The sequence below is a fragment of the Meles meles genome, chromosome 11 (genome assembly GCF_922984935.1).
Source record: "Meles meles chromosome 11, mMelMel3.1 paternal haplotype, whole genome shotgun sequence".
Lineage (NCBI taxonomy): Eukaryota > Metazoa > Chordata > Mammalia > Carnivora > Mustelidae > Meles > Meles meles.
The window spans coordinates 2,968,950-2,982,650 of NC_060076.1; the positions used below are offsets into that span (position 1 = coordinate 2,968,950).

A 13,701-nucleotide genomic window follows, 5' to 3' on the forward strand; every position below is an offset into this window, starting at 1 on the left:
ATACTCTCTTCCTCTCTGTCTAATCTGTTTCTAAATCCTATTGGGTTCCAAATTTCAGTCCTATTTTCCACTTTAGGATTTCTATTTCTATGTGGTTTCTGGTTTCAGGTCTTTGGTATGGTTTTATGTTTTATCCTGGGCTTTCTGGAACATGGGTACCACAGTTACTTACAATTCCTGACTGACGACTCCCATCCCAGAATGACCTGTGGACTGGTTTGTTACCTGTGTTTTCTCTTAGCTCCTGCCATTCCGTCCTGACTGAATGATGAGCTTGTGTGGAAAACACCACTGAGACTTGGGATGATGGAATTTTCCTCCAGGGAGGACTGAATTTTTTTCTGGTCACCTTGAACTGCTCGGGGCTGGTGCATTTGGGGTCACTCCTACCCTGGGCCTCGGCCCCACCAGGCTTCTCGGCTTAGAACACCAGCCCTTTGCAGGTTCCCCCATTTCCACGAGCCCCTGCCGGCCCTCTCCCAACACCCCAGGCACACACACACTCTCATGTGATCTTGCCATCTTTTTCAGATTGGCTGGTTTCCTTCAACGTACGTAGAGGAGGAGGGCGTCCAGTGACAGCGACGACATGGATAGGACTCGTGGGTTTTCTTGTGAGAGTCCAGCTCTGAAGTCTGTCTCTAGCCCCGTGACGCAGAGGGGACATGCCCGCCAACCTTCCAGTCTTCAACAGTCCGTAGGGATGGGGAGGGTATTCAGAATCCTAAATGGGAACCAGCCTGCTGTCCACCTGCCGTCAGTGGCCTGTCCTGGGTACGCTACTTGTACATAGAGGCGAGTCGGGCCGGCCCTTCCGTGGCTGCCACCACCAGAGCGCTAAGGAGAGGGAGCACCATGGCATTCTGAGCCGGGCTGTGGATGACAGCTGAGGCCAGAGCTCTTCTTGCCCCTGTCCTGTTGAGACGGCATTCGGGAGCCCAGGTTTGAACAGTAGGTGCCATCCTGGGGAGGCCTGGGACAGCAGAGGGGACCTCCCCCAGCCCCTCCTGCTCAGCTGTGACGCTCAGCCTGCCTCCTTCCTGCTGCTCCCGGGGGAAGCTTTGGGCCTAGAGAGTCAGAAGGGACCAGAGCCAAGCTGTTTGCTACAGCCCTGCCCGGCCCCAGCTCAGCCCCAGCCGTGCTCGGGTGTCGGAGAAGAGAGCATTGCTAGGGGGTCTGTGCGGGCCCCTTGACCCCCTCCCGGCGCTCTGCACTCGGGGTGTGCAGAGACTACCCAGGGCAGGTCCCCCTCTCCGGGGGGAGCCTTAGCGAACGGCGAAGTTGCCAACCCTGCTCCCAGTCAACGGTACTGTTCTTCACCCCGAACCCCGGGAGTGTGTTGGTCCTGTCCTGCTGCCAGGTGGATACGCCGTTTGTGAGTCCTGATACGGGTGAGAAGAAAACGGAGTTTTCCCCTCACTCGGGCCCTGCTGCTCTCATTCCCCTCCAAGAGGAGGTGCCCAGTGCCCCCCGGCAGGCGGCCCTTCTGGGTCTCCTGTGTCCTGCAGTGTGGTTCCTGAGGGTCTCCCCAGCTTTTGCACAGGATGTTAGCTCTAGCCCTTGGCAAGTCTTCCTTCAGCAGCCCACGAACTGGGCCTGTGGTCAGCTCGAAATAAGGGCTCTTGGGGGAGGCCTTACCCCCTGAACTCCCCCTGCTGACTCCTCCTGGCCTCTGAGCTCTGGCTGTTTTGTCCATACCCTTTACCGCCACCTGGATGTTGCATGAGACCTAGGGACGCTGTCTCCCCGCGGGCTCTATGCCACAGCTGCGGGAGAAACCTGGCTGCACGCATCCCCTGTCCCTTGGTGGGCTGCCCTGCCCTGTGCAGGGGGAGACCGGGGAAGGCCGGGCGTGGGGAAGGCTAGCCCCGCCGCGGTGGGAGCTGGTGCCACTCTGCACTCCTGGGCTTTCTTTGAAGTCAGCTGTGTGGCCTCCAGGCTCGGCTCCCAGGCTCCATGTCCCAGAATGGGGAGGAGGTGGGGAGCGGTGGGGGGACAGTTAGCAGCAAGGGCAAGAGAGACGGCCGCCTACAGGTGGACAGGATCGTGTTTGGGGGCAGAGGGCCAAGGGGAGGCAGGCAAAGAGCCAGTCTCGGAGAGAGCAGCCCCCAGCCCCCATCATCAGGGCGCACCCAGCACTTTGCGCACAGCCCTGGGCTCGGCTGGCCCAGCCGTGAGCCTGGGGTCGGGGTGGGGGGAGCCAGCCAGCCCCTTTCGTGTTTACTGTTGTCAAAGAGGTTTTGTTTTTGTTGTTTTGTTTTCGGTTTGACATGTTTGTTTTTTAAGGGAAGAGAACAGTTTGTAATTATTTCATCCAAAGCTCCGTTGTATGTCTGTGAATAATAAGGAAGATATTTTATAATAGCAAGAAAATGATGTATATTTGAGGTCATCGTGAAACAAGTCATCACGACAACGAAGGACACTGAGGAGACAGATGCCCGAACCCTGGGTTTTGTGAATGTTTTGTTCGGTTTTTGTTTGCTTTGCGACCTGGATCTGGTCGGTTGGGTTTTGCACTGTGTGAGGCAGGGCTGGCGGGCTGGGGGGCAGGCTGGGAAGCGGGCGGTTTCAGCAGGAGGTGGGAGGCCCTCTGGAGGGGCTTTGGACCTGGGGCCTGAGATGAGCTGTGAACACTTAGGAGCCTGATGCATGCGGGTCAGGGATCTGGGGGGTCCCACAGCTGGTGACGACCCCAAACGGGACACAAACTGTACATTTGCCGCTAGGTTTTTTCAGACCACAGTTTTTATTGCAAATAAACCTACCTTCTTTTCTGCAGGCATGGCTGGAGCCTTCTGTCTGTCCAGCAGAGACTGCCACACCTACACGCAGTCGGCCCAGGGTACACTGGCCTGGGTCAGACACAGGCCAAAGGCAGTGCCTCTGTCTTCCCATCTGGGTGGGATTCAACCCTAGCCCTGCCGCTCAGTCATGGCCTTCAGCTCCTGAGCCTGTTTCTTTACATGTATATGTTGGAGATAAAAAATAATATTCTCTCTGGAGACTGGGTCTGTGGCCTATGACAGAGAAAATCAGAACAGTCAGGCCAAGACTGACTTTTCTTTTGTCCACACAAGGTAGACCAGGGATGGCTTGGTGCCCCCACCCACCCAACTCAGGCTCCTCCTCTCTTCAGCATGTACCTCTATCCTTGCTATGGCCTCATGGTCCAAGGTGGCTGCTGGAGCTCCTGCCATCAAGGTTGTGGGCAGAGGGAGAGGTTAGCACAGTTAGCTCCTTACCTGGAGCTGGGGCATATGGCCACTTTTGGCTGTGGCAGAAGCTGGGGACTGCAGGACTTAAGCTGGACACATGGCCACACCTTCTCCCTGTTACTGAGGGGACAGGAGAATACCGATGGGGTGGGTGACCAGCCCCGGGACCTACGTCAGGGTTTGGAGGACCAGCTGAGACTTGGAGCCTGGTGCACAGCTGGTACTCAGCAAGTGTCAGGTTTTGTTGCAAACCAGGGAGGCAAGTGCAGATGTTTAAGATGACCCAGAGAGTGTTGGGTCCCACCCCAGCCCTGGTCTCCGGGACCCAGTGCTCCAGAGTCTGGCTCACTCTAAGGTCCCTGAGAACCAGACGGGGGACCTGACTTTTCTGGAGCAGCCCCCTCTCTGAGCAAATTTCTCAGGCACAAGGCCCCGAGAAGCCTGGTTGTCCCAACACCACCTCCCCGAGAGCCAGCTCCTGTTCTGAGTTCTCATGCCCACGTTGGGGATGGATGGGCCCGGATGCTTGCTCAGCAGCCCCAGTGGTCCCTGGCTGCCCTGAGCAGGGCTGAGCAAGTCAGAGCCCCAGGCCAAGAAGCAGAGAGCCACGGTGCCTGGAGGGAAGTGTGGGTGGACTGAGGGGTGCTGGGGGGTGGGGAACTTTAAGGGAGAACCTCAACTGCACTTGCTGTGGGGTCCAGACCCAAGAAGGGTGGGAAGGCCCAGGCCTCCTCAAGGGCCTGTGTGTGGATGGGGGTGGAGGCCAGGAGGGACAAGGAGCCTGTCTGCCTGAGGTCACCCCAGAATGTGGGAAAGCATCTCAGAGCCGCACACTTCTGGTCAGAGGGCCTGATGCTTGTAGGGCTCTCTGGGAACCAAGGCATCATGCCCCTTAGTTCCGACAACGTGGACTTCCCTGGGTGGGGCCACTGCAGAGGCCGCCGTGTGGGGCTTTAGGAAAGTTTCCTGGACAAGACACGGGAACCACCCACTTCCTGAGGTGAGATGGGCACTTCTCTCCACTCCTGCACGACACACATGGGAACACCATACAAAACACAAGAGGAGAAGGGGCTGAGCTTGGAACAAGGTGACCTGTCCCAGAAAGGAGAGACACAAAGCCAGAGCAGGTATGTGGAGCCAACACCAAGCGGCTGCTGGGATCTCAGGCCCTCGGGGTGACACCAGGAATTCCAACACTCTAGGCATCGGCTCCAGGACCTTGGAGAGCAGGAGCCAGAACAGGGTTCCTGTGCAAAGCTGGGCATCTCGAGGAACACCCCCATCACGAAAGGGAAATTAACACACATGGATAAAATCAAAATCACAGAAAGGGACAGAGATTTCAATTGGTTCGTTAACTTTTCAGAAATAAAAGAATGTCAAGGCGTACCGGACCCTAGGGACAAATGAACACAGAACGATTAACCCTGGACTTCAAAGATAAAAAGTCACTAATAGAGACAATTTAAAACTTAATATCATACCAAATAGATTTTAGAGCAAAACAAACAAAAGTTGTCACTAGTTTTAAAAGGCTTACCACGTAATGATAGAGTTCTCGTTGATTAGAAACATCACAAGTTTAAACGAGTACGCTCTTCCTAATATAACCCCAAAATACATAAAGCAAGATTGACAGCGAAAAGAATGAGGTGAACCAACCACCATAGACGGGAGGTCTAATACAACTTTCTCTCCTCTCTGTAATTAAAAAGTGAAGCAGACATTGAAACCAAAAAATGGTAAGACTAGAGAGCAGAATAACATCATTAGCTATTGTGTGTACAGAACACCGGCCTCTTGCAGAGTACACGCCATCTCCGTGATGATTTCCCTCATACCGGCCCAGAAAGCAGATCTCAATGGATTTCAAATCCTATAGTGAGTCTCATTCACCATGAGGAGTGAGGTTAGAAATCAGTAATGAAGGGGGGCCTGGGCGGCTCACTCGGCTAAGCGTCCGACTCTTTTTTTTTTTTTTTTAATTATTTTCAGCATAACAGTACTCATTGTTTTTGCACAACACCCAGTGCTCCATGCAATACGTGCCCTCCCTATTACCCACCACCTGGTTCCCCCAACCTCCCACCCCCGCCCCTTCAAAACCCTCAGGTTGTTTTTCAGAGTCCACAGTCTCTTATGGTTCGCCTTAAGCGTCCGACTCTTGATCTCAGCGTGGTCTTGATCTCAGGCTCATGGGTTCAAGCCCCACGTTGGGCTCCATGCTGGGCATGGAGCCTACTTAAAAAAGGAAGAAGAAAAAGAAATCAGTATTTTACTACTAAAAGATACACAAGAAATGTCCATATGTTTGCAAGTTAAGAAACCTACTTCTAAATCATTAATAACCAAAAAGGAAATTATAAAATATTTCAAATTTATCCTTAAAAGGATAAAGAGACTTGATAACACAACTTGTAGTATACTGCTGAAACTGAACTTGAACTGAAGTCGGTGACCTTGACCGCTTGTATTACAAGAGCCGAGGACTGGAGGTAGACTTTCCTTCTTTCAGACCGAAAAAAAGCCTTGATTCCTTGAACAATAGTTTTATGTCTCCGTTAAGCATGTTCAAATTACCTATTTAAAATGTAATTTTTCCAAGTAGAAAATTACAAACGTATTAAATGGGCACAAATTACAGGGTTTTGAAATTGCAGCTCTCGTTCCAATGACTCTGTCTGCCCGTGACTCGTCCCCACCGTTGGAGGAGGGGATGGCGGTGGGGAGGTCCCGTGATAAGATTTTTACATTTGTGAGTTCAACTCGGACTCCTGTTCTCTAGTCACGGCTGCGGTGTTTATACTCCCTAACGATTTAGTTTTGATCTTTTACTTTCCCTAGACGTGTGTCCATGGGATCTCTGTGGGAGTTTTGCTCACCTGGATTCTCTCTGGGCAATCACTCCACAGGCTGATGCTCACTGTGCTGTCAGAGTTGTGATCAGACGGGGCCGGTAGGACCCTCAGCCACAGTGCTCTGCGACCCCCCACTGATCGACACAAGCCTTGGTCTGTTAGGATGGCGATCTGGCCGTGAGTGATGGACAGCCTAGAAGACAGGAGATGGTTAGTTCTTGCTCATCTAATAGTCTGGACAGCGCCCCTGGTTAACCGTGTCAGGGACCCAGGTCTTTCTGGGGGTTTTTTTGGTCCCCTGGGTGTGGCCTCACGAGTTCACCTCATGGTCGGAGATGGGACTTCAGCTCTAACCTCTGGATCCACATTCCAGCCAATAGGAAAGAGAAGGGGCAGGGAAGAGGTATGACCATCTCTTTTGAAGGACACCTGGGAGTTTCACTCACTCCCAGCCACTCCCATTGGCTGCAAAGAAGGCTGGGAAGTGTAGTCTTTATTTTGGGTTTGATTACCCTAAAAGGATGAGAGAATGGGGGAGGCGGGGAGGTGACTATCAGCCTTACTGATGAAGACCCATGACCATGAGGGGTCTGTGGGGCAAAGACAGGTTGCCAGACCCCCTTAAGGCAAGTCTTAGGACGGATGAATAATCTGGATTCATGGGGAAAAGGACGATGAGCTTCCAGACGCTCCTCGATCCGAGCCCATTTGGAACCTGAAAGGCACCCTGAGTCACTCTCCACTCACTCACATAAGCAAGCTCTTTCTGTGCTGTGTGTGGGGGCAAAGCTGCGCATACCTGGGGGAGAACAGAGGTTTTTATGTCAACAACCCTGGTGACTTTTTGGTCTGGAATATTTTGTTCCTTAGGAGAAGTCTCTTCTGACACAACCTGTAAACCCTAAACCTTATCCCACGTGCTGTGTGCGTGCACCTGTTTCCCTCCCTGGTTAGTGACCTCGGCAGGCTCAGCACAAAAGGGACAGATCCTGCTCCTAGGGTCGAGACAGGCAGCCCGGGCTGGTGAGAGCCTCTTGTTTGTGGGTCCCGCACTCGGCTCCACTGCCAGCTCCTGGGGAAGCTGTTGCCACCTGTTGGGGAAGGTCGCAGCTTCATGTCACACTCCGAAGTAGGAATGTCCTGGACACCCCTGAGACATCATGTCACAGAAATGCTGAAAGCAGAGCAGTGGGGCCGGACGCACCAGGCAGGCATCAGAGAAGGCGGAGACCATTGTCGGTTTCAGACATAAAGCACGTCGGGCGGAAAGCATTCTTATGTGTAAACTCTGGCTCGCGAGAGGCGGTCCCGTGTGCTTATTTCCAGCTCCAGATTGTGATTCCTGGCCGGCAGCTTGACCTTGACCCTGGTGAGAATGTTTACATCAGAGACCTCAGCCAACGCTCCCACCTTAAGAGCCGAGGCTTAGACACGGAGCAGCACCCTCGCTGGATGAAGAGGGTCCGTCCATATTTCATGATAAAAAGGGACAATCATGGGGCGCCTGGGTGGCTCAGTGGGTTAAAGCCTCTGCCTTCGGCTCAGGTCATGATCTCAGGGTCCTGGGATGGAGCCCCGCTTCGGGCTCTCCGCTCAGCAGGGAGCCCGCTCCCCGCCCCCCACCGCCTGCCTCTCTGCCTACTTGTGATCTCTGTCAAATAAATAAATAATAAAATCTTTTTTTAAAAAGGGAGGGGACAATCAAATGCGAAGCTAGAACACTCCTGAGCTTACTAGACGTCACAACATCGCCTTAAAATACATAAGAGAAAAAATGGCAGAATTCTAGGAAGAAATGGACACATCCCACTAGGAGAGAGGGCGTCTCACGCTGTTCCCGGAAACTGAGACAAAGCCAAGAGCCATCAGGAAGGAAGCTCCCTGCCAGGGGCGTGTTCCGGGAGAACAGTGTGAGAGCCAGACTGAGCCCAGGCTGTCCCTCCCGGTGGGGGCCGCCTTCCAGCCTGCCCGTGCGCGGGTCCGCTTCCTGCCTGCGGCTGCGTCCCAGCTCCAGGTCCCGCTCTCCGGGGTGTCGTACTCACATGTGACCACCAGGGGCGATATTTCCCGAGGAGGCTCTGCGTCCTGGAAGGTTGACTGCCTGCCTCGGGGTGACCACCCCACCTAAGCACCCAGAGAACTTTCAGATCCAGGCCCAAAACATCTCTGCACAGGCCTCTCGCTCTCTGGTCACCGCAAGACCCACATTTCCTCGGTTGGGTTCTGGTTATGGGGTGCTCCGTTCCCCGCACAGCGGGAGAGGAATCTCTCTTTACCTGGGGCAATGCCTGGAGGTTTGGGTCGGGGTTGAAAAAGCAAAACTCCCAGAGGCCAGCAGGCAGGGTGAAAGGACAAAGTGGCAGGGGAGGGACAGTGACCCACTGGACAAAACAGGCCGATCTAAGTGCCTCTGGCTAAGGCGTGGGCCCAGACCGGCCTGTGTGTCCCAGTTTTTCTGGAAGAGCTTTTGCAAACCTGGGTTTTTAGAGGAAATTTCCAGGTAACACATAGGAAGTTGTAAGCACGGCCTGAATCATGGGGGGCTTGGGGAGGCCCTCGGGGCGGCCAGTGTGAGAGCCTGGAGGGTTTGGCTGACAGGGTCGGGGGTCCGGGTGGTGGTAGTGGGGGTCTCGTGCCCGTGGCCACTGTTTCCCCATCTTCACCTCCCAACACCGTCGGCAGGAAGATTGTCCGAAGCTGCGTCCTGTCTCCCCGCCGGGCAGTCGTGCCTGAAGCTGCGGGCGCTGACCCCCTGCCGGACCCAGCATGGGCGCAGCAGCGGGAGTGACCAGCTCCACCGGCCACGCCGGTGCTCCCACAGGTCACTCGTGGAACCCGTCGCAGGGTGGAGTGGGGACCCCGGATCCCTGCTGAGGCTGCCCACCCCGGCCGTGAGTGTCCCAGGGGTGGAGGGACACTCGAGCCTCCACTCCTGGGGACACCTGCTTCCAGGTGGCCGCAGCCCTGAGTGTGTGGAGAGGGGACAGGGGCGCCCTGCCACTGGAGGGGACCACCACTGAGCCCCAGGTGATGAAACACCCCGTCTTCATGAAAGCATGGGGGGAGTTGCTGTGGTGTTTTGAGGGTCTTTACTGGAGAAACAAAACCTTGGAAGTGTCATTCCAGCTGTCAAAGTTGTTCTGGAAACTTCCCTGCTCCCCGAGTTGTCGGGGTCTGCCCCCCCTTGGCTGTGTTTGGCTGCATCATTTCTTTCCTCTGAGAGGACACGATTAAAATGCTCTGCTTGCGGGCGCCTGGGTGGCTCAGTGGGTTAAGCCACTGCCTTCGGCTCAGGTCATGATCTCAGGGTCCTGGGATCGAGTCCCACATCGGGCTCTCTGCTCAGCAGGGAGCCTGCTTCCCTCTCTCTCTCTCTGCCTGCCTCTCTGCCTGCTTGTGATCTCTCTCTGTCAAATAAATAAAAAAAAAATTAAAAAAAATCTTAAAAAAAAAAAAAATGCTCTGCTTGCTCCCCTCCCCCCATAGGGCCCTCAGGGCACCTCACAGAGGCCCCGGGGGCCAGGCCGGCCGCTGCCTCCCCGGGGCCCACATCAGCAAGTGCTGTCCTGTTGGTATTTACTGTCCCTCTTTTGCAGGACCCCGCACAGAGCTCCTCAGGGGACCCTCCTCCCCCGGCCCATCCCCTTGCTCCAGCCTGGATGTCTGCCCAGTGAGAGGGCAGCCTTCAGCCGCCTCCCTCTGTCCTGGAAGCCTGGCCAGCAGCAGGAGCGGAGTAGGGGGCTGAGGCCGCCCTGGGGAAGGAGGAGCCTGGCCCAGGTGCTTGCAGGCCCTGGGCAGGGGACGGCCTGCCACCGGGGAGGTCCAGGGGCAGGAGGAGGGCTGCTGGACCAGAGGTAACCCCTCACCCTCCAGGGTCCACTGGGACTTCCCTTGGCACCATGGTTTTCTTTGAGGTGCGCCGAAAGTGGAATGTAATGTACAATTAGTAAATGACAAAACTTCCCCAGAACTGACACCGCAGGGGGTATAGTCCCTGTTTCCCAGATGGGGAGACCGAGGCTCGGCCACAGGAGACCCGTCCAAGCTGCTACGGCAGGTTGGCAGCACGACCCTGCCTTAGTGTCCCTGGCTGGAGCCTGTGCCCTTCAGCGCCCGGGGGAGACGAGGTGGCCCATCCCCCCTCCCAGGTCGGAACAGGGGCCTGATCGATCCCATCTCCGACAGCGCTGACCCGCAGCCGCCCGCCCTTCCAGCCACCGCCCCCGGCCAAAGTCCAGGGCAACTCTGCGCTCGCCTGGGTTGGCACCATTCTGCACCAGCTGCTCCTCTTTGCCTGTGGGGCCAGGAGAGGTCTGGGCTGCCCGGGCCACTGCCCTGGAGCTGTAGGGACCCCTGTGACCCTTGCCCGTGCCCCTCCTGTCTAGGGCTCTGATGGGGATGCAGCCATGCTCCTTTGGCACCATCTCTGACCTGTCCTGCCCCTCGTCGAGCAAGTGCAGCCTGGCCCCACGCTACTGGCCAGGACCCCCCTCTGCGGAGTGACCAGGCTGGTCTCTGTGCCCTGAGCCTCTGCATGGTGCCAGGGAGGCTCACGCTGCTGGGGCAGCCTTCCTCGGGGAGTGAGTGACAGTCTCTGTCCACATGACAGGGACTGAGAATCATAGTGGCACCTGGCCAGGCCAGAGCCCGGCCACCTCCCCAAACATGCTGGAAGGAAGGGCAGCTTCCGGGGAGCGTCCTGTCCCAGCCAGCCTCATGGCCACCCCCCACCGCCCTGAATCTGTCTTCTTCCTGAACCTGGAGCCCCTCAAAGGCCTTAGTTGTCTCTGGGTCTTCTAGCCATGATTTGCATATAGTAGGTGCTCAGTAAATGTAAAGGACAGAGAAACTGGCAGCAAGACAGATAGTCGGACAGTTAAGAAATTGAAATAAAGAATGCAAAAAAAGAACACGATTATTTGTCTCATCGGTATTCATGACAATGCGTTGCTCCTGGTTCTCCTCTATTAGTAGCCAACATTGCTCTATTGCTGACTAAATTTTTTCTTTGATCAGCGGGAAGAGGAGGCCCACTTTTATACCAACACCCGTCCTGACTCTTCGCACGCCCAGAGGTATAAGTACGTCCTGCTCCTGGATTGCCTCTGGGTGTCTCCTCTGGGCATAGTAGACAGAATGCCCTTGGCCCCCACGGCTTGCTGTGTGGCGGGAGGCAAGCTGACTCCCCTCTCTGGTCTCAGTGCTCCCCAGCAGTCAGATGGAGGCAGGCATTCCTGGCCTGGGGGGCAGGGTGCCCTGCCGTGGGCAGACCAGAGGCTGGGGACATCTCGCACAGCGACAGAGGGGGTCAGCAGCCCTGGAGGGCGGGAGGCAGACAGGAGCACTTTCCAGCTTGCCTCCAAGGGCAGTGGGCACCCCTGCGCCGGGAGGGAACTAGCGGCAGCTGGACGGGCTGGCGCTCGCCGGGGCCCTGCACCCCCTCCGGAGGAGCCCGCAGGATACGGCGGGGCCTGGCACAAGCCTGTGGCTTACGCAGCTCAGGTCGGGGCACCGGGGGCACAGACAGGCAGAGGCAAGCAGGGGTGTGCGGGGGCACTGGCGGCGAGCCTGCAACCCTGTTTTAGAGATAAGGGAGTGAGGTCACCCGCCCCATCACCCCGTCCACAGCCAGGCTCTGCGGCCCCGCTGGGTTGCTGCCCTGGCCAGGGAGAAGCCAGAGGCAGGGGGGCGGTGTATCCCGCGGGGGCGGCGGGCGGTGACAGGGGGCGGGGGGGGGGGGGGGGGGCGGTGACGGGGCGGGGGCGGAGCCAGGGGCCGGCTGTTCTGGCCAGGCCTCCGCGGAGAAGGAAAGCAGGGAGGGCAGCCTGCAGCCCCTGGGCGGGACACAGGGAGGCCTCTGCGGGCCCAGGGGAGCTGTGGCGGCCCGAGGTACGCCCCTTCGGGAGGAGCGGGGCCTGGTTCCTCCCTCGGGGCGGGCGGGGTTGGGACAGCCCCGGAGCTGGCCAGGACTTCTCTCTGCCCCTGGCTGCAGTGACCATCTGGCTGGGTGGGAACGAGCTCGGGTCTCTGTGAGCGTGGCGGGGGCCTGGCGCCACTCCCGCCCTCCTCCACCAGGCGAAGGCTGGGCCAGCTCTTCTCTCCATCAGCCTCCCTCGCCCCGCAGCCTTTGAGGAGGAGGACTCTGGCTCGGACTTCACAGCCCAGGTGAAGCTGTCGCTCAGGCCCCGACCCCGGCCCCTGCCCCCCAGCCCCAGGCTGCCCTGCACCCTCCCCGCGGGTGACGCAGGGAACACGCTGCGGACCGGGCGGGAGAGAGGTCGAGGGGCCGGAGAGCGAGTTAATGTTGAAGCAGCTGCTTCTGGCGGGAGGGGCACCTCCAGCCGGCCCCCAGCTGGGACAGCCGGCCTGGCCAGGGTGCGCGGAGGGGGCAGGTGGCCACTTCCGGGGCCAGTGGCCCCAGCGAGATTGAAAGGAGGAAGGAGGCCCGGCCTGAGGCGGGGCAGGAGCTCGGGGCAGTGCGGGGGCTGGGGTCGCGGGGGTCAGGTGCCCGGCCTTGACTGTGCCCGCAGCCACCTAACGCTGACTTTCCACAGGTAGGGCACCACTCTCGGGGGCTCCTGGAGCATTAGGGAACTTCGAGAACAAAAGGTAAGGACAGAGACAGGCCCAGGGGTGCGCCAACCTGTGCCCAGGGCACCTCTGTGGGCAGAAGGGCAGGTGGACTGTCAGACCGTGGGGCAAAGGGTGGCGGAGGGACCGAGATGCCCCGTCGCCACCACACCTGCTCCGCGAAGCCTCATGTATCGCAGCTCTCTGCCCCTCCTGTGCCCTCACTCCCCTAGGAGGGGTCCCTGTTGGGTAGGTTGTGGGCAGCCCTGACCAGCCCAGGCACTGGGCCCCTCGCCCGCATCCCCGCCCATGAGTCTGCAGCTCCCCCCACCTCCCCTGCCCCAGACCAGGCCCCGGGAGAGCCTGCAGACTTGGGCTGTGCATGGGGCCGGACTGGCTCCCCAGCTGGGCCACAGAGTGGCCCGGGACCTCGGCCACCTTGGAGGGCCTTCCTGTACCTTGGTCTCCTGCCGTGTAAAATGGGGACAGTGCCTCAGGGATGTTCACAGGGCATCTTTCGTGGGACACTCCTGCGAACAGGCTCGACTCTTAGGTTAATTAGTGCGTTAGTGTCAGTCATTACTAGTGATGCAGTTGAGTTCGTGACCAAGTCCCGCTCACGTGTCCTGCTGCCCCCAGAAGTGGGCCCAGGAGTGTCCTTTCCTCCCCAGGTTGGACAGGACACACCCCCAGGGAGACATCTCTCTGGCACCTTTGTTCCTTTGGAGGTGGGCTTCCTGTCACATTCTTGTAATTATGAGACTTTCCTGGCTTCCTTAAACGTAAACCCATGTGGCCAGGCGCTCAGGAAGACACCCCGGGGAAGTGTTCTGAGCCCCAGGGGCTCTCAGGGCCCCGCCCCCTCCAGCCCCCCTCGCCCCCCTCCCACTCTGGAGGTCATTTCTCCAGGTCCTGGGTCCCCCTAAGACCTGAGCTGCTTGTCCTCAACTCTCAGATGCCCTGCCCTCCTCCCTGGCCTCCCTGGCCGGTGACCCTACTTCCCCAAGCTGGATCTCGTCCCTTCCCTCCACCTCCCCTGTGTCCCCTACAGC

The 13,701-nt window shown here is 57.7% G+C and overlaps 2 protein-coding genes across 6 annotated transcripts in view; both read left to right on the forward strand.

Moving 5' to 3' along the window:
- VAV2 (vav guanine nucleotide exchange factor 2) overlaps positions 1-2,781 on the forward strand; it is a 151,637-nt gene extending 148,856 nt beyond the window's left edge. For all 4 annotated transcript variants that reach the window (XM_046022975.1, XM_046022977.1, XM_046022976.1 and 1 more), the window contains one exon: positions 532-2,781. In XM_046022975.1, the coding sequence (XP_045878931.1) occupies positions 532-579 (48 nt within the window). In that variant the 3' untranslated portion in view covers positions 580-2,781. The remainder of the gene's footprint in view (positions 1-531) is intronic.
- A 9,177-nt stretch (positions 2,782-11,958) lies between these two features.
- SARDH (sarcosine dehydrogenase) overlaps positions 11,959-13,701 on the forward strand; it is a 59,752-nt gene continuing 58,009 nt past the window's right edge. Inside the window, exons 1-2 of one of the 2 annotated variants that reach the window (XM_046022974.1) lie at positions 11,959-12,244; positions 12,634-12,688. The gene's annotated coding sequence lies outside the window, so the exon portion shown is untranslated. The remainder of the gene's footprint in view (positions 12,245-12,633; positions 12,689-13,701) is intronic. The other variant, XM_046022973.1, reaches the window with a different exon arrangement.